Source organism: Polyodon spathula, chromosome 3, assembly GCF_017654505.1.
Source record: "Polyodon spathula isolate WHYD16114869_AA chromosome 3, ASM1765450v1, whole genome shotgun sequence".
NCBI classification, from domain to species: domain Eukaryota; kingdom Metazoa; phylum Chordata; class Actinopteri; order Acipenseriformes; family Polyodontidae; genus Polyodon; species Polyodon spathula.
This window is the reverse complement of record NC_054536.1, coordinates 53108240-53127324: the sequence shown is the minus strand read 5'-3', so window position 1 is coordinate 53127324 and position 19085 is coordinate 53108240. Positions and strand designations below refer to the sequence as shown.

Sequence of the window (19085 nt, the reverse complement as noted above, 5' to 3'; positions counted from 1 at the left end):
CGAGCCTTCACGGTGAGGTTAAGGGGAGTCTGGGTTGTTTTTCCACATTGCTGAGCCGTGCTAATGACATCACAAGCAACAAAAGACAGTTGTTATTAATTATTGTTATTAATGAACTCAGTTTGACAAAAGATGCACAAACAAACGGTCTTCAAAAATGTATAGACCAACGGTATAGCTGTATCTTGTATCGCAATATTTTGTAAATATATTTAGGAATTTCTTTGTAATCCACATATTTTACTGATTATATTGACTTGCTAAAGTTCAATTAATTCTGTTGAAGGGGAAAAAAAGGTTTTAAAAATGTAATTTGTCAAAGATATCCCATTTAAAGATAGCTGTTGTTTTTTCTACAGTTGTTTTGTCGTGGAACTTTTCAGGTCCGCAACTAAAAGAGCAAACTGCACCAGGTATTCAGAGATATAAAGCTTTATTAGTTTGCGCAGATGAGAACAGCTCAACACATCAGTGTTAGGAAGCCCAAGCAGTGTTCTGCCATATAGAACAGTTACAGTTATTATACCTTTACAGAGAGACAGGGTGGTTTCCCTTTCAACCAATAAGCTAGAGCCAACTCAGTTGGTGTAACAACGAAAGGGGGACATGTATTTGCAAGGTAGTACAATAAAGGTTAGGTGGAAAGGTGGGTTCACCATGATCAACCGATAAGCTGGAGCCATGTTCCTTTTGTCACACCACGCACAGTTTGGTTTTCAGCTATACGTACCTGCAGTTTAATACATTTACTTTATTTCTATAAACTTAATAGATCATAAACTCAAAATGCTTTAAAGCATATAACTCAGTGAATAATTGTAGTACAGAGTAGCAACAAATAGGTACAGGAATGGTTCTATGCAATTATTCCCCTACAGTTTTTAGTTTGGGTTTGTGGCAAAGTGGTTGCAGTGAGCAGGTGAAGAGGTGATGAAGTGCTCAGACAATAACACACAAACAAAGTTCACGGTCCAAACTGTTTATTTTCCTTTTTATGTGGTTTGGTACTGCTAAATAATAATGCTGGCAACTACGCAGCAATGTGTGGTTGCACAGCTAAACAATACTGAGTCTCTCCCGAAATAAAAATACAACAACACAAGCATGGCTCCGGGTCCTTTCTCATTTTATTTTCCGCATTTTTATATATATATATATATATATATATATATATTATATATATATATATATATATATATATATATATATATATTATATAATAAAGTTCAAGGATGAGAAATTTGGTAGAATTTTGTGTTTTGAGAGGCCAGAGTTTCACGGTTTGGTTCTTCCTTGGCTCGACAAATACCCAGTGGAGAACCACCAGTACCCATACCGTACCGTGCCCTCACGGATCAGATGTGCCAGTGGAGACGAGGTAACTGTGTCTGTTTTGAACTCCTTTTCTGCCTTTTCCTGTTTTTCATTGTGCTCCTCTGTACAGTCACTTTATTAAAGTTGCTATAGAAAAGATCTGTCAAATGTTGCTTATAGACAGGCAGATTTGGTAGCGGTACCCCCAAACAAGAAACTCACTAAAAAGTTCCTCCAATTTCTGTACCTCAAACCCATCCCACCGAAGCTGGTACCCATGATCCCCCACCCTGCTTCTTCATTTGCAGCCGGTCACAATCTCCCTGCCCGAGCAGGGTATACTGCACCTCTACCAGTCATTTGTGCCTACATATACATACTGCAACAACTCCACTACTACAATTTAAATTTCATTAGGTTACATATCAGGATGCATTTTCAAATAAAGTTCTATTTCCTGCAACATGAAAGCTGAACCTAAACAGAACCAAACAGAACCAAGAAGTTATTTTGGCATAGAGTCTTGGCTAGAGGTACCCCAAACATGTTACAACCACATTCTTTTATGCGGAATGCTGTATAACTCCAGTGGCATTCTCAAAAATCTTGATAGCCTACCCAGTTAATTCCATTCAGTACAGTCCTGGCTTCCGACAGTGATCATTTCCAGAAGTTATAGAATTATAAAGCCAAGTTCAAAACCAAAATTGAAGGGCTTGTCATTTTGTTTTCTACAAGTACGCTTTTACATCCACTGCACACTCATGTGTGCCTCCATGTGGCTTAGGTCTCTTTAAAGCAGCATACTAAGTATAGCACTTGTAGGCGAAGCTGCTTTAGACACACTCCATTACACTGATGACATCACACAGATGGCAGTGACCCAATACCACTGCACTTGAGTCAATACTGTAGTTTAACTCAAAAATTGACCATATGAACTGATAGATACTTGATGGTACTGAGCAAATAAAAGAGAAAATGTAAATATCTTTGTCATTATAATCTTCGATAGCCAGTCCTTTTCATAATCCAAAAATATTATCAAGCTGTGGCCTGGACAGCTTCTATCTGCACAAGCAGCCAAAAGCCAAGGGCTCAACCAAAAGCAATCACTAACTGTTAACCTTTCCAGTATACTGGGTGTAGCAACACTTTTCATTAAAAAAAATGGCAACCTAATTGTCATGTTAAATTGCCAATATTAACAGTATTTTACGGTACATGTACAGGAATTAATGTAAGTACATGAACAACCTCTAAATTAAATGCATTGGCATAACACACGAAATCAATAAATCCATTTTTTTCTGTCCAATCCTCTGCTATGGTGTGATAAGTTTTAATTTTGTCTTGTTCTGCAATCAAATCCCCAGAATATTTCTGGAATTGACTAATTCCCCAAGTTAAACCTACTATTTTAACTGGAAGATGTTAAAAACAACCTACCACTCAGTTGGTGACCCTGACTCATATCTAGCAGACTCTTAGCATGGTTCATCAATTTGTTTTTCCCTCATTTCTGGTTCTTATCTACAATACTAATGGCCGATAATGAAAAAATACTGTTTGCATTACTAAATTTCATGGTCACATTTCCTCATTCATGTTTGTTTTAATCAGTGTCAAGGATAATTCAATTTAAAACCTTTTTGGACTATTGACTCTGAGAAAACTATCTTCACTGATCATCCATCTAGATCCAAGGGGGATAAAGAATTTTCCAATTTTTAGCTTCATTGCCAAATTGGAAGATAAATAAAATTCTTATAGTTGACTTTAGTCTGTCTGAAAGTGCTATACCAAACTATATATATATATATATATATAGATATATATATATATATATATATATATATATATATATATATATATATATATATATATATATATATATATATATATAGATAGATATATATAGATAGATAGATAAAATTTAAATAATACTCATTTTTGTATTGACTAGCAGTCTTTCACTGATTGCCTAATTAACATATTGTGACCTGCAGGAAGATATATATTCTTGCACTTGTGTCTTCCGTTTTAAAATAATAGGAATATTTGAAGTCTACAGTGTTGCCTCATTATTTTGATACCTGAATTAGTGAAGGGCCCTTATACATAAAGTATAGTGCACGTAAAAATGACTGCCAATAGGCCTATCCTTATCATGAATTATTGAATACTGAAAGAAAATGAGTGAGAATTGTATTTGAATACATTTTAAAAAGACACTTTCTTTCACTTCAGGAAGGGCTCGTCAGCATGGTACCCCCTGGCACCCCCCTAAACAAAAATATTAAGCGATGCCACGGATCATAACTTCATTGCCAGAAGTGAGGCACAGACAAAGTGAAGGGGAGAATAGAGGAGCTATAATACAAACCAAGGGGTGCCATGTCAGCATATAATGCAAGTAACAAAAACATCACAAGCCAGTCAAAATACAGAGTGAAAGGGAAAAGAAAAGAAAACTGATGTTTTGACTTACAGACAATCTTTGCGAAATAACTGAGAAAAGAGAAAAACGTTTGTCTCAGGGAGTGAAGTCTCACACCTGCTTTCCCAAAACAATGCGACAGAGCGGTAAATGCAAACTCCCTTCTTCAGGAGCCAAACAGGGAGAAAAAAGAAGAAAAAAAAATCTGTCTGAGTTTTTGTAACACAAAAATCTTGCATGTTCTTTCGCTATGCACTAAATGAGATTCCTGAAACACACTAGTGGATAAAAGCAGTGCAGTTGTTTCTTTGGACAAGGCAGTCTAATGGGAGGGGACTTATTGTCATCAGTTATGCAAACGATGACAATTCTCTAAATGTATTGGGAAAGAGTGTAATTATTATTATTATTATTATTATTATTATTATTGTTTATTTATTAGTAATGTACATGGTCTCAGAAACTTCATTAGCTCTTATAGCACTTCATGTTCACAAATGTTTCATTTACCTCTTGGAGCCTCTTTGTTTTTAACTGTCTAATGTTGACTTTTTACAATGTAAACTTCACTGCCCATGTGATACCATTGACCATGTCTAGTGTATGGAGTCACACCTGGGTGCTGCTCAGCAACACTGGCATCAACACACACACCACACTCCTACTATAGAAACTGGGAAACATCACAAAATCTGCTCCTTACCAAGTTGGACCGAGAAGATGTCCAAGTTGCCATTGCTGAGCAGGGGAATTAACAATGGTCAAGAAAAGCTGGAGGTGTTTCTGGAATCCAAGGTACTTTCTATATATACCCTGTATACACTATACACTTTGCATGCTCCATATTCAGGTATGTGGAATTTTCTCTGAAACTTTGCGGAGTATGTTTTTTCAGTTGTTCAGTTGGTTGCATGCTCTTAAAAACAGTGTCGGCGTTAGGATTTACTGTGAAGTAATCCCTACTGTTTTCTAATCTCAGTGGAGTAGACAGAACTGTGGTAGTGTGGCAGGGTGGAAGCGCTACCAGTGCACAGGTGTGTGTGTGTGTGTGTGTGTGTGTGTGTGTGTGTGTGTGTGTGTGTGTGTGTGTGTGTGTGGAATATTGGGTAGTTAAAATCCTCCCTGCAAAAACACATGTTGGAATATGGCTGGAGCCATCAATTGAATACATGTTTAAATGATTCATTAAGGCTCTAGCCACTGGTGTATAAATAAGGTTATCATGGGTGGTGAAAAGTTAGCGTTGAGAATTAATGTTGGTGTTTGTGGTGAAGGTCTGTGTTCTGTGTTCCGTGTTCCATGCTGTGCTGTGCTGTGGTGTCTGTTTATTTATTTTCGTGAGTTTTTGCCAAACCTTTTGTTTTGGCCCTTGTGTCTTTTACTTTTTTGACCAGTGTGGTTTTGTGTGGACCAGTGACATCATCCTGTCACAGCTGATGTCAGAAACAGGATGGTGCCCTACAGACTCAGAGCTGAATTGCAGTTTGGAAAAAAAAAAACATTACATAAAATAAATATTAATAAATAAATCAAAAGAGAAAGAAAAGAAAGAAAAAGAAAATTTTAAAAAATGGATGTGAGTATGCTGGTTGCTGACTATCCTGACTAATTCTCTCATATTACTGAATTACAAATGGTACATTGAAATTTTGTTCTGTTCGATATTGTATTTTAAAACACTTAAACTCAAAAGCAATTATTGTAAGGTGACATTGGTTTTATGTTCGGAAATATTTTTAAGAAAAATAAAAAACTGAAATATCTTGCTTGCATAAGTATTCAACCCCCACACATTAATATTTGGTAGAGCCACCTTTCGCTGCAGTAACAGCTTTAAGTCTTTTAGAGTAAGTATGTACCAGCTTTGCACACAGTGTCGGATTGATTTTGGCCCATTATTCTTGGCAGATTTGCTCCAGGTTGTTCAGATTGGTTGGATGACGCTTGTAGACCGCAATTTTCAAATAGTGCCACAGATTCTCAATGGGATTGAGATCAAGACTTTGACTGGGCCACTGTAGGACATTTACGTTTTTGTTCTTGAGCCACTCCAATGTTGCTTTGGCCTTGTGCTTGGGATCATTGTGCTGCTGAAAGGTGAATTTCCTCCCAAGCTTCAGTTTTTTAGCAGACTGAAGCAGATTCTCTTGCAGTATTTTCCTGCATTTTGCTCCATCCATTCTTCCTTCAATTGTAACAAGATGCCCAGTCCCTGCTGATGAGAAGCATCCCCACAGCATGATGCTGCCGCCACCATACTTCACTGTAGGGATGGTGTGTCTTGAGGCATGGGCAGTGTTAGGTTTGCGCCACACATAGCGCTTTGAGTTTTGGCCAAAAAGCTCTATCTTGGTCTCATCTGACCACAAAACCTTTTCCCACATCGCAGCTGGATAACTCTCATGCTTTCTGGCAAACTCCAGACGAGCTTTCAGGTGGTACTTTTTGAGTAACGGCTTCTTTCTTGCCACCCTCCCATACAGGCCAGTGTTATGCAGAGCTCTTTATATGGTTGACTGGTGCACCATTACTCCACTCCCAGCCACTGAACTCTGTAGCTCCTTCAAAGTGATCTTTGGCCTCTCTGTGGCTTCTCTCACAAGTCTCCTTCTTGTTTGAGCTCTGAGTTTTGAAGGACAGCATTTTCTTGGCAGTGCCTGGGTCATGTGATGCAGCTTCCACTTCCTGATTATTGATCCAACTGTGCTCTCTGGGATATCCAAACACAGATATTATTTTGTACCCTTTCCCTAATCTATGCATTTGTATTACTTTATCTCTAACTTCTGTAGAATGCTCTTTGGTCTTCATTTTCCTTCAGATTCACAGCCTTACCAATGATCCTTCAACAGTGGGGTTTTTATCCAGAAAACGTGACAGCAACTTTAATGGTTCACAGGTGGAGGCCAATGGTAAGGTAATTGTGTCCTCATTAGGGCAATTTCTTTCACTGGTGCAAACTGGGAGCTTCCACAGCACAGGGGATGAATACTTATGCAAGCAAGATATTTCAGTTTTTTATTTTTCTTAAAAATATTTCCCAACATAAAACCAATGTCACCTTACAATAATTGATTCTGAGTTTCAGTGTTTAAAAATAAAATATCAAACAGAACGAAATTTTGCAGCAACAGTGTTTTGATATAAAACAACAGCAACAGTGTTTTGATATAAAACAGTTAGATCAATAAAAAAAAGTATCCTTGTAAACTAAAATTGATTTTCATTTGTGCAAAATATTGAATACTTGCTTTAATAATTAAATAAATAAATAATATTTAAAAGTCTCATTTGCAGTTCAACATGTGTGTTAATGTTGTAAAAATAGCAAGAAACAACTATGAGTCTTGCACAAAACCAGCACAGGAATGAACAACATTGTTCAGGTCAGGATTGAGGAGACACTCACATGGTGCTTACCAAAACCATTGTCCTTCAATCTTCAGGGTCTTTAAATTCACAAAAACATCAAGGGATGATTGAATTTTTATTTTTATTTTTTAATAGCTCTGAATAACAAATGGCATGTGGAAATTGTTAATCCAAATTTAATTATATTCCAAGCTCTTTAAAATTCCATTCATCAGACTTCAAAATAAAAATCAATAAATAAATAAAAACTAATGTAGATGCAAGAACTGGCTGAAATATTTGGGTTTACCTTTGAAACTTTAGAATGAATGCACAGAGTGAATTGCAAAGGCAAAAGGGCTTGGTTAATAACTATAGAACTGAGCTTGCTGTCTGGCTATAATTTGGTTGCTTGACACAAACATTTATCAACACAAAAGCCTGGGTTATGCCATCAAAAACAGTTTTTCTACTTGATTGCATTACTTAATTATGTGGCAACACTTTGAGGGTCAGCTAGGTTTATTAATGTTTGTACTGGCATAAACTATGCTTTGCGCACATTTTGTATGATATATTTGGAGCATAGAGTTTACTCTCTCTTTTTAATTTAACTGCGTCTGGCACAAGTGCTATGTTCTGCGGTACTGTAAGTATTAGTTTATCGGGATTTGCATCACTTTTACTTTAAAAACAAGTTTAACATTTAACATTTCACAGGCAAACATATACATACAGTAAATGGATGATTTACAGAAAACTATTAAAGTACATCCGTGGCTCTGTCATAGAAAAATTTGGTGCTGTAGAGAATCACTTTTTTCCATGAAGCTGATGTTATCCATTACAAAAAAGTGCCTGCAGAGTAGCTGTATGGGAATATTGTATGTCTCCTACAGTAAAGCCAGTGATTCGTTATACAGTTTACAGCTGGCAAAGCATTTGTGTCAACACTATGTATATAAACCAATAGAAATATATATATATATATATATATATATATATATATATATATATATATATATATATATATATATATATATAATATATCCTAATCCAGGGCTGGCAATGGAACGTAAAACAAGCAATGTGATTAAGCGAGTCATCTTGCTTTTACAGTTACAGATGTACAGCTGTAACTATGAAACTGAGTGACCAATTAACTGCAAAAAATCACAAAGTAGTAAGCAGCCATGTTGATTTGGATGAACAATTAAATGAACTGGAAGACAGCAAAAAACAAACAAACAAAAAAAAAAAAACGTGCTGTTTTTATACTCATCCCGACTATGTCACTTGCAATTATGTATTTTTAACAGTTTGTAAACGCTACAGAAACACACAAAAAGGCAATTCTGCAAATTATCCACCCTCTCAGACACAAACCTTGAAAAATTACTGAATTCCGAGACGTCGTTTGTGTTTACTGTTGACATGGGAAAAAATAACTCTGTGCCGTCTCAACTTCGCCCCCTGTTGTATCTTTTCAATGGCAATCTCCACAATCTCAAAACTTAAATTAATTTACTCAGTTTAATTTAATGTGTAGTTCAAAGTTATAAATGGGACTACTTTATTGGCGTAAGGATATTTAATTATAATAATAATAATAATTTAGCATGATTTATGCTTTGTTTTCTTCAAATCCACAGTTTGACCTGGATTCTAAATGCAATAAGGCCCTTCAGGGCGTCCGTATATGTTGGATATACAGACTTCTCGGGGGATTAGAGATAGTCCATATACGTTGAATATATATTTAATATATTTGATCATTTATAATTGTAAGCTTGAGAGTTTGTGTATGGAAACCTATATATTTAGGCAATTGAGGGCATTGAGTATAAATCCTATAAATTATTGTCAAATAAATTAATGTCAAAATCAATGTTAAAACAATGCAATGCAGGGCTCCAGAGTGGCGCATCTAGTAAAAGCTCTCGCGTAGTCTGGACATCGCCGGTTTGAGTCCAGGCGATTCAACGGAAGCTCACAGGGGGCAGCGCACAATTGGCCGAGCACCGCCCGGGGAGAGGGAGGTTAGGTCGGCCAGGGTGTGGTCGGCTCACCTCGCACCAGCGACCCCTATGGTCTGGCAGGGCGCCTGAGGGCTTGTCTGTAAGCTGCTCGGGGCTCAGTTTTCCTTCAATGCTGTAGTTCTAAGTCAGTGCAGGGGTGGTAGAGATGAGCTGAGTTTAATTATTATTGAGAAAATAACAAAAAAACTAATTGGCAACTACTAAATAAAATAAAAAATTATATATATATATATATATATAATATATATATATATATATATATATATATATATATATATATACAATACACACACATATATATAGTAACACAGCAGGGAGGGGGTTAATACCTCCTTGCATAAAACGTGTATTTGTTTAATTGTTTCATTATATTTACAGGGTATTTAAGGAAATCAGGCAGTTTGTTCAGGGCTGCTGCTGTGTGAAGGAGCCTGATTGAAAGTGTGCTCAATTGTAAGGAAAAAGTACAGTGTGAAAGTGTTTTTGTGAAACGTATTTGTACAACTGTGTTTTGTTTTAGCTGGTAAACAGCCTAGCAGTCCGGTTGTTAGTTTAGAGTTCCAGTTTGTGTTTAGTTAGTACTCAGAAAGAGTTAGGTGTTTATTTTCGTTTTCTTTATTTTTTGTGTTATTAAAAAAGAAAATTAGCGCGTCAGCGCTTTTGAAACCAAGTTCCTGTATCCGGGGTCTGATTTTAAAGGGGTTAATGAACTGCAGAGAGTGAGCCTGGTTTACCTGTTATATATATATATATATATACACACACACACACATACACTTAGTCCTTATGTTAAAGTTAATTGCAGTGCGCATACTGTCTTAAATTCATGTGGTGCAAAAATGTATCACAGCAGTTATACTTTATTGGTGGTCATTTAGGATTATTATTGGGGTTTCCATCCGCTCACACCACCTTTCGATTTTTTGGGGAATTCGGTAGCCGATGGCCCCTTATACAAAGCATTGTAATATTTGACATGCTTTCCCTGTACCCATAGCATGAGTTTACACATAAAACAATAACTTGTACTGAAGTAAGCAAGCACTATTTTTGATTATATAAACATCTTAAGCAGAGAGACTTCTTCAGGGAAATAACAGGGAATTTTGTGGTTTGAATATGATTTTTTGTTCTTAAAATACAACATTTTAAATCGTCAGACCGATATTGTTTAAAGGGGAACTGTAATGCAAATAAATCTATAACCATTTAAATCGAAAACATGTTAACTAAAGCTTTTGATGCATTTTCAGCCTCTCCTTGAGCAGTATATCGTATAAAAACCATTAAAATAAATGATCATTTAATGTATTGGAGCTCTCTTCCGTCACGCTGTGTGTGCCGTCCTGTCGTTGACTCGTTCTATACTCACACATAGTATTCTATTGAGCGGATGTCCCATTTCTATTATATGTAGCCATTGTTTTGTTAGGCCGCCCTTTCTTGGTTTAAAGGCTTAGGCACACACAAATACTTTTTGTTTCTGTTTTTCCTTTTATTATTTTCGTACCCAAACGCTTTGCATTCCGACACAACTCACCCTGCCGGCGTTCACTGGTGTGGGTGGCTCTCAACGGTATGACATAACAGCAGCGCCAGAAAGGATCATTATGGCAGTGGCCTGCATTTCCAGGTTATCCAGAAAGCTGACAAAAAAATTGAAATACTCACCAAACGCTTGACTTTTTAACAAACTTGGCGCAGCTAGACACATTTGTTATGTATACAGACCATTTAGAGAACCTTGTTATTTTGAGTACAGTTCCATTTAATGTTATCAACAAACACATTTCACTGTAGCAAATACCAAGTTTCTTTAGAAAGACCTTTGTTTCCCAGAGGATTGGCAATACATCTAGCAGCATTGTACGCATAAGGAAATATATGGATGGGAGTTCTAACTAAGTAAGAGGGAACCAACAATTGACCATTAGCTTAAATAATTAAAATCCTGAAATGAAGGAAATAGACATGAGATAAACCAGCTAAGAGCAGCTTTAGTAATAGTGGTTGGTCTCAGACAGGCTGATAACATAATTACATTTTACATGGCTTAGTGGAAGTTGCCTATGTATTGTAAAAGTGCAGTCAACACAAGCTGCTTACATTGGTTTAAAATGTATTTTAAGCCTTAGTCAAAGGTCACCTGCATTGAAGCTGTCTACCTGTCCACAGTGTGCACTCTGCTGCATATCTATTTCCCATATTAAATAAGCAGGGTATAAAGACCTTGTGACAGAAATACAATGATTCCTGGTTGTAAATCGCCCTCAAGACCTATGAGGGCGCTGAGCAGCGAGAACAGAGTTCTTTGGATGGGCTGGTCTGACAGATCTTTACCAGGGTCGGGAAGTCTGCCAGTCTGAAAGAAGGCGAGACTCCATTGCAAGAACGTATTGACCTGGAAGGGAAACGACGTGGCAGCTGCAGATTGGAGAAGCGGTTGCACTCGTTTACCAAGGGGTCATGTGTGACAGCATAAAAGGGGACAGAGAATCGCAATCTGTTCCTTGTATTTGGTTTGTATTTAAAAAACAAGAAGGACTGTGATTCGTAAAACAGTTTTGTGAGTATTTTCTTTGTTTGTCTGTGTGTAATTGTCTTGTTTGTTATACCACGCTAGACAGCTAACACGATTCCGGAGTTGTCGCCGAAGACAAGCACTAAAGCTGGAACAGCAATTTACAACTGTACCAAATAACCTGTATCACTCTCCATGAGCACTGCTGCACTCACCCAGTACTGGTGACTGTATGTACTATTGTGGGGCAGATACGTGTTTTTTTGGGTCTGCAAACCAGTTTATTGTTTGCCGTTACTGTTGTTGGTCACCAGACCTGGAATAAAACAACCCTTTCCAAACCGGATTACAGTCTCTGTGCGTTTCATTCCTGCACTGCATCACCTCTGCACCTGTATCCACTCAGCTACCTTGTCACAGACCTCTTGACTATTTACAAGTTATATACAATACTTTATTGCATTCTATGGTCCTGTGAGATGTAATTTTATGGGTTGCTTGTATTGTGTGATTTAACAAACTGGCTGTTTTCTTGGAATTTTGATAGCAAAGTAAATACTGAAATAGTGTGGCAATTATTACATACTGGCAACTTCCTGTACTATTAAAAGTTACCATGTGTGCTGTCTTGTGTTGGTTATGAAATTAAACTAAGAAAAGGAAAACATTTAGGTCAAAGGTTGTTTGAATTCTTGTTTAAGAATGAGATGAGACTGCTGTATCAGTGCCAGGCAACAGAAAGTAAAGGCCAACTTTTTTTTAAAGTAGTTTTGGTGGCATAGTACAATTTCTTTTCTTTCTGACACAGTAGCTAATAGTGAACATGTAATTGCATCAGGGTGGTAACAGATGCTAAGTGTGAACTGTTGTCAAATTTCAGTATGGTCTACATATAACCTGCTTGTCCTAATTCATTTTCTGGAAATAAGATTTTTTTGCAATTACTCACCCAAACTAATTAAGATACTTTGAGTTAATAGCAGTGCTGCTACAAAAAAATACAAACTATTTAGACAGGAGCTAACAATTCACTGTAAACCCAATAAATGGTGATCTATCCCAGACAGTTAATGTAAACTAGATGGTCTGTATTAACATCAATTGTATATCGAGAAATCAAGCTATTGATTTGATAAATCCTTGTAAAAGCCTAATTCATTGCTTTTAGAGGTATTAGAATGGAAAGGACCACCTTGCAATTGCTGGCCTGTCCATTCTGTATGTATTTAATGTTTGTATGACATGCTTCCTTCCAGTTTGTGATCCTCAGGATAACTGTAACAAGATAGTATTGCTTTTCTTGTTAAAGAGCACAATTACTCCCCACCTAAGCCCCCAGTAGGATAAATATTCCCCCTGGGGTGGGGGGTTCCCACCCCCACCCACCACCCCCCCCAGAAACTGCTGGTCATGTCATGTGACCTTGTTTTGGGGACAGTTGTACAGACAGAATATAACAGAGGCAGTATTCTGAATGTTAGTTTAACATGCAATTGAACTAGAATATTTTTTTGTACAATGTGTCACTGAACTCTTTATATGAAATGTACTTTTTACATAAGTAAAGGTTTTTCAGGTCACCTAGAGTTCAGTTTAAATTGCAGTGGCAGTTTAAATGTTTTGTATACTGTCACTGTTGTATTTTCTATTGCAATTTTTACAGATTATAGTTCAGTAAGGCATCATAATGTGGCAAAGCTGAATCTAAAGTTTGTGAAAAACAATACATGTTTTAACTTACTTTTACAACAGATGCATTTTTGTTTCCCCCTAGGAATATTTAAACCTGAACAGAAGACTTGCACATAGCTCAGAGAAACTGTACCTGCCTCCTCTTCACCATGTAACAGCTCCATATCAAATAACCTCTAAGCAAAAACCTAGAGTTGTTCCTGTAACCAAGATGATCGCCACAAAGAAAGGAGCACTTGCTCTGTATTCAGAAGACCTGGCCATCAAGGCTGAAAAGATAAAACCCAAGAGGCGCAGAAAAGAAAAGGGTGCAGAGTCCCTTAGCAGGGATGTAACAGAACAGCTGCAGACCCTGAGCAGCTTGACAAATGCCATTCTCAAATACAGATGCCATCAAGTCAGTATTGTTTTTGAAGCAAAATTCCCCTCTCTCTCTCATAAATGGGTTGCTTTGAATTTAAATTTGTCATAGTTGTGTTTCTTTAATGGCCCATAAGCTTTTGAGTCAACCATGCCATTGAGTCAATTCAACCAGCCTCTGATGCCTATTTACAACAATTACACTTCTTACTGTTTTTTTTCTAAATTAGAAGTACAGACATTTTTGTTCAATAACAAGTCCATATATATTTGGAAAACACACCAGCTTAATAAATGAAGCAGACAAAAGTGCAGCTAAAATCTATCAGTTTACTATGACGACCACATGTGAAATGACCGACAAATATAGAGGTCATTTGTTTTTAATTGTTGTTGGTAGCTATGCAGAAATGTTTCCTTCACTTTATTATTGGCTGCGTCCTATAAATATCCACACAGCAAACACAGGTCTGGCTTCTGTCATTCGTGTTCATCAGGAATTCAGACAACGTTGTTGAGATGGAGTTTCTTTGACTGGAGTAAAAGTACTTCTGTGAAACTGAATAGATCTCTCACCTATAGAGAATGATACATATTGCTCTAAATAAAAACCTAGCAGTATGGATTGTACTCTCATGGCAATAGAGAGCCGCAGTACGAGTCCTGCTGTTCCCTTATTGTCGTGTGATTATGCTGTTCCTTTTACTGCTGCCAGCAATCAGATTTCTAAAGATCCTCCAATGAACCATCTCCTGAAATATATCTTATTGGTAACTAGACAAATGTGGGGGATTGCCAGAGAATACAGATATTTCATAGTCAGTAAAGGTGGGAGACCACGCAAATGTATAGTTAGCTGGATGTTAGTCTCTTAAGTGTATATCTATAAATGCAAATTACAGCCAGATAGGGCCCTATTTATTGGATAAATAAAATAGGGCCCCTCCGGTTTAGCTGAGGGCTTATAACCTTATTCTATAGCGAATAAGGTGTTCTAGAATATATTTACTTGTATATTTGTAAAACAAACAAAAAAAAAAAGCTAGAGCAAATAAGGTTTACCAAGATGGCTAAACTGTTTAAATGGTACATTCCCCTTAAAAAAAACAGTCAGCTTTAACCACATCCTTCTGGAAATTATTTTTGAACTGCTCCTCTGAACTTGTATGACTAAAAGAGCCTTATATTCAAAGTTATAATTGCTTGATTACTGATAATGTTTGTCTTGTGTTTGTTTCTTCAAAATACAGCTATAAACAAAAGTTTTGCATCGCCCTATAGAATTAATACATTTTGCTTCAAAAAGTTGAATGAAACCCACTGAATAATGTTACTTTAGAATATTGAATTACATACCGTATTGTAGTTTTCCATATACTTATGGCTTCAGGTAGTCGTTTGCGATATAATTTTGACTACATGATGATAAATAATGTTGATATAGTTGTTTTTGCTTAATTATGTTTCAATCCCAAAAATTCTAGGTGATGCAAACGTTTGGCTAAAGTTGTATAGCTTATACAGTGCCTATAGAAAGTCTACACCCCCTTGAACTTTTTTCACATTTTGTTGTGTCAGTGTCTCCGAGTTTCATGCATTTAAATGAGGATTTTTTTCCACTTATCTACACACCATACTCCACACTGTTAAGGGGAAAACGTTTTTAGTGAGAAAAAATATATATATTAAAAATACAAAACTGAAAGATCATAATTGTATAAGTCTCCACCCCCATGAGTTAATATTTGGTGGAAGCACATTTGGCAGCAATTACAGCTGCGAGTCTGTTGGGATAGGTCTCTACCAACTTTGTACATCTAGATTTGGCAATATTTGACCATTCTTCTTTACAAAACTGTTCAAGCTCTGTCAAGTTCCTTGGGGAGCGTTGATGGACAGCAATCTTCAAGTCATGCCACAAATGTTCAATTGGATTTAGGTCGGGGCCATTCAAGGACATTTACTTTTTTGTTCCTTAGCCACTCCAGCGTAGCTTTGGCTGTGTACTTTGTGTCGTTGTCATGCTGAAAGGTGAACTTCCGTCCCAGTTTCAGCTTTCTTGAAGAGGGCAGCAGGTTTTCCTCAAGGACTTTTCTGTACTTTGCTCCATTAATTTTCCCTTCTATCCTGACAAGTGCCCCAGTCCCTTCCGATGAGAAATATCCCGATAACATGACGTTACCACCACCATGCTTCACAGTAGGGATGGTGTTCTTTGGGTGATGCACTGTGTTGGGTTTGCGCCAAACATAACGCTTTGCATTTAGGCCAGGAAGTTCCATTTTAATTTTGTCAGACCACAAAACTTTTTGCCACATGGCTACATAATCTCCTGAGTGTTTTTGCATACTTCAGACAGGGTTCAAGATGGGCTTTCTTGAGTAATGGTTTCCTTCTTGCCACCCTACCATACAGGACAGATTTGTGGAGTGTTTGGAATATTGTTGTCACACTTTGACCAGTCTTGGCCATAAAAACCTGTAGCTCTTGTAAAGTTGCCATTGGCCTCTTGGTAGTCTCTCTGATCAGTCTCCTTCTTGCTCGGTCATCCAGTTGAGGGACGGCCTTATCTAGGCAGGGTCTTAGTGGTGTGTGGCAAAGTGCCCGCCCCTGTGTGTATTTGGTGTTGTATGTAGTGTGTTAATGTTGGTGTATAGTCATTGGTACACGGGATATAAACGGGTCTGTGTAACACGAGTGTTTAAAATGTATATTTGTATTTAGGCAAGTAAAAAGTGATAATATGTGAGCACGGGGAATTGCACTTTTATTAATTCACGTGCAGTTGTACTGCGACTCCAATTGAATGATTGATTAGCAATCGAGTCTCTGTAAAAGCAGCATGTTTTCACTCACTCACTTCTTCCGGGACTGACGTCACCATGCATGCCATTCTGTTACATGGTGCCATACACCTTCTACTTCTTAATAATCATCTTAACCATGCTCCAAGGGATAGTCAAGGCTTCGATATTTTTTTATACCCATCCCCTGATCTGTGCGTTTCAACAACTTTGTCCCGGAGTTCTTTTGAAAGTGCCTTGGTGCTCATGGTTGAGTCTTTGCTTTGAAATGCACTACCCAGCAGAGGGAACCTACAGGAACTGCTGAATTTATCCTGAAATTATGTGAATCACTACAATTTAACACAGGCAGAGGCCACTTAACTTGGCCTGTGATTTTGAAGGCAATTGGTTACACCTGAGCTAATTTAGGATTGCTATTACAAGGGGGGTGGATACTTATCCAACCAAGCTATTTCAGTTTTAATTAATTTTCTACAAATATATAGAATTTGTAGGATGTGTAGATAAATGAAAAATAATATATATACTGTATATTAATGCATTTTAATTTCAGGCTATAAGGTCATTTTGAAAGGGGGTGTAGACTTTCTATAGGCACTGTGTATATATATATATATATATATATATAGCCTCTCGCTGTATCCCAAGGTTAAGGAAAATGGCTGTCAGTTGCATGTGCCTGCCAAATGAGTCTGGTTTCTTCAGAGAGGGCGAGAAGCCAGACTCAAACTCTGGAGATCTGGATACGGCCTCAGGCCTGGAGATTGGCAACTCCAGCTTTAGCTCATTCAGTTTCATCAGAAAATTATCTAGGGGAAGCAGATTTTTACTTAAGAACTGTAGTATCTACTTTTCATATAATATGGACCCTCAAGCTAATATTTTCCCATGGTGTTTTAAAACCACAGAATCACAGTTCCTTACTACTGGTGGACCCCAACAGCGCTCTCCATGAAGATTGCAGAATGCAACCTGGCTACTCTGCAAAGTGCTACCTGTCCAGCTGGTCCGTTAACTTGGATAAGAAAACTTTGAATAAGTTGAAAGATGCAGGTACAATTCAGGTTCCTTATGAAAATAATAATTTGAAGTCTATTTATTAGATTGAAATGCAAACAATCACAAGACCCCTAAAGTCTCTTCTTCATTGTAAGTGGAAATTAAGAGAAACATGTGCATATTAGAATAACTATCAAATTATTGGAACAATACAATTATAACATAATACAATTCTGAAAGCCCTTGTCTTATTTAAGTCTGGTTAATAGAATCAAATCGAAACTGAAATTGGAATTGTCAAACTATGGAATGTATTATGAATATTGTTTTAATAGCAGTACTAGCATTCTTGGAAGCCATATTTGAAGGTGACAACCCCATTTGCCTAGAATATATGTTGTAAGTTTTTATTCCTTAACCTTTCTTTTGACAAAAGATACAAACATTAAACTCTTGGAAATATTGTCTAATATCTGGCTCCTCTAGAGTGTGATTTGATCATGAATGCGATCTCCAATGGTATCTTTTTGTTTGTATTTGAAGATGGGTAAATTATCTATACCAAGATATTTATAAAGGTAAACAACAGGACAAAACATATTCCACACAGCTCTGGGCTTAATATGAGATAATAAGTACCACATGGTACCACAGAGTCTGGAAGAGAACAATGCCTTAACATGCATGTTTAGCATAGGATCAATTGCATAAATTGCTATCACCTTTGTAATAACTATCAGTAATGCAGTTCTAAAAAGCAACATTATTCTAGCTCTCGATTGTGAATAGGACAGTGAATGTGAATGCAGTAATTCCTGCTATCTACAAATATCCTGGATGTAATTTGAGCCTGCTCATTTCTATTGATAAAGCAGTTGCATCACTGCAGTACTGATATTGTATCTGCCGTACGCCGTCAGCTGCTGACAAAACCTGCCAATTGTCTGATTTAATATATACCAGGCAATAATATACTGCTGAATAACTTAATTATATCTTCTTACTCGGGAGGCATTGAAAAATCCCAAAAGAAGATTTGGGTAGAGCTGAAAAGCATGAAGTGCCCTGCAATTAGCATTTAGAGGGATTTACAGCAGATGGCCAGTGGTTTGGACAACTCTAAATCCACTACCAGATCACCAAACAGCATGTATCTGGGAAGGATTAAACAAAAACTCTGAACTGATTTTTTCCAAGTACCACTGTAATATTGGGCATGCAATATCTATTTTCAGAAGTGTATTTCCTGTTCACATAAAAAATCTGTAAGGGCAGCAAGCTCAGCATAGCCCATCAGTGAAAGCAACCCCTGGAACTCCACCCTCACACGGACCACTTACAGGACATCATTACATTGGCTGCAATGTTGAGTATGCTTTACCATTACTAAACCCAGCAGGACTTGGTCCTTAATAATGTTTTAAACTGAAGCTGTCCTTCCAGGCTATATCATTTTCAAAGTATTACATTTACCCCGGTGGTATGGTGGCAGCAGTTTGGCAGCGGGTGGGCAGCGAATAAGTAGCACACGGAAATCCTACCTGATTCCAGGATAGAGAGTG

The 19085-nt window shown here is 37.2% G+C and overlaps 1 protein-coding gene across 2 annotated transcripts in view; it reads left to right on the top strand.

Annotated features, from left to right (window-relative positions):
- Window positions 1–4433: 4433 nt before the first annotated feature.
- The window catches only part of LOC121313173 (uncharacterized protein KIAA2012 homolog), a 177078-nt gene continuing 162426 nt past the window's right edge, over window positions 4434–19085 (top strand). For both annotated transcript variants that reach the window (XM_041245465.1, XM_041245464.1), the window contains exons 1-3: window positions 4434–4549; window positions 13440–13754; window positions 17433–17577. In XM_041245465.1, coding sequence (XP_041101399.1) covers window positions 4475–4549; window positions 13440–13754; window positions 17433–17577 — 535 coding nt within the window. In that variant the 5' untranslated portion in view covers window positions 4434–4474. The remainder of the gene's footprint in view (window positions 4550–13439; window positions 13755–17432; window positions 17578–19085) is intronic.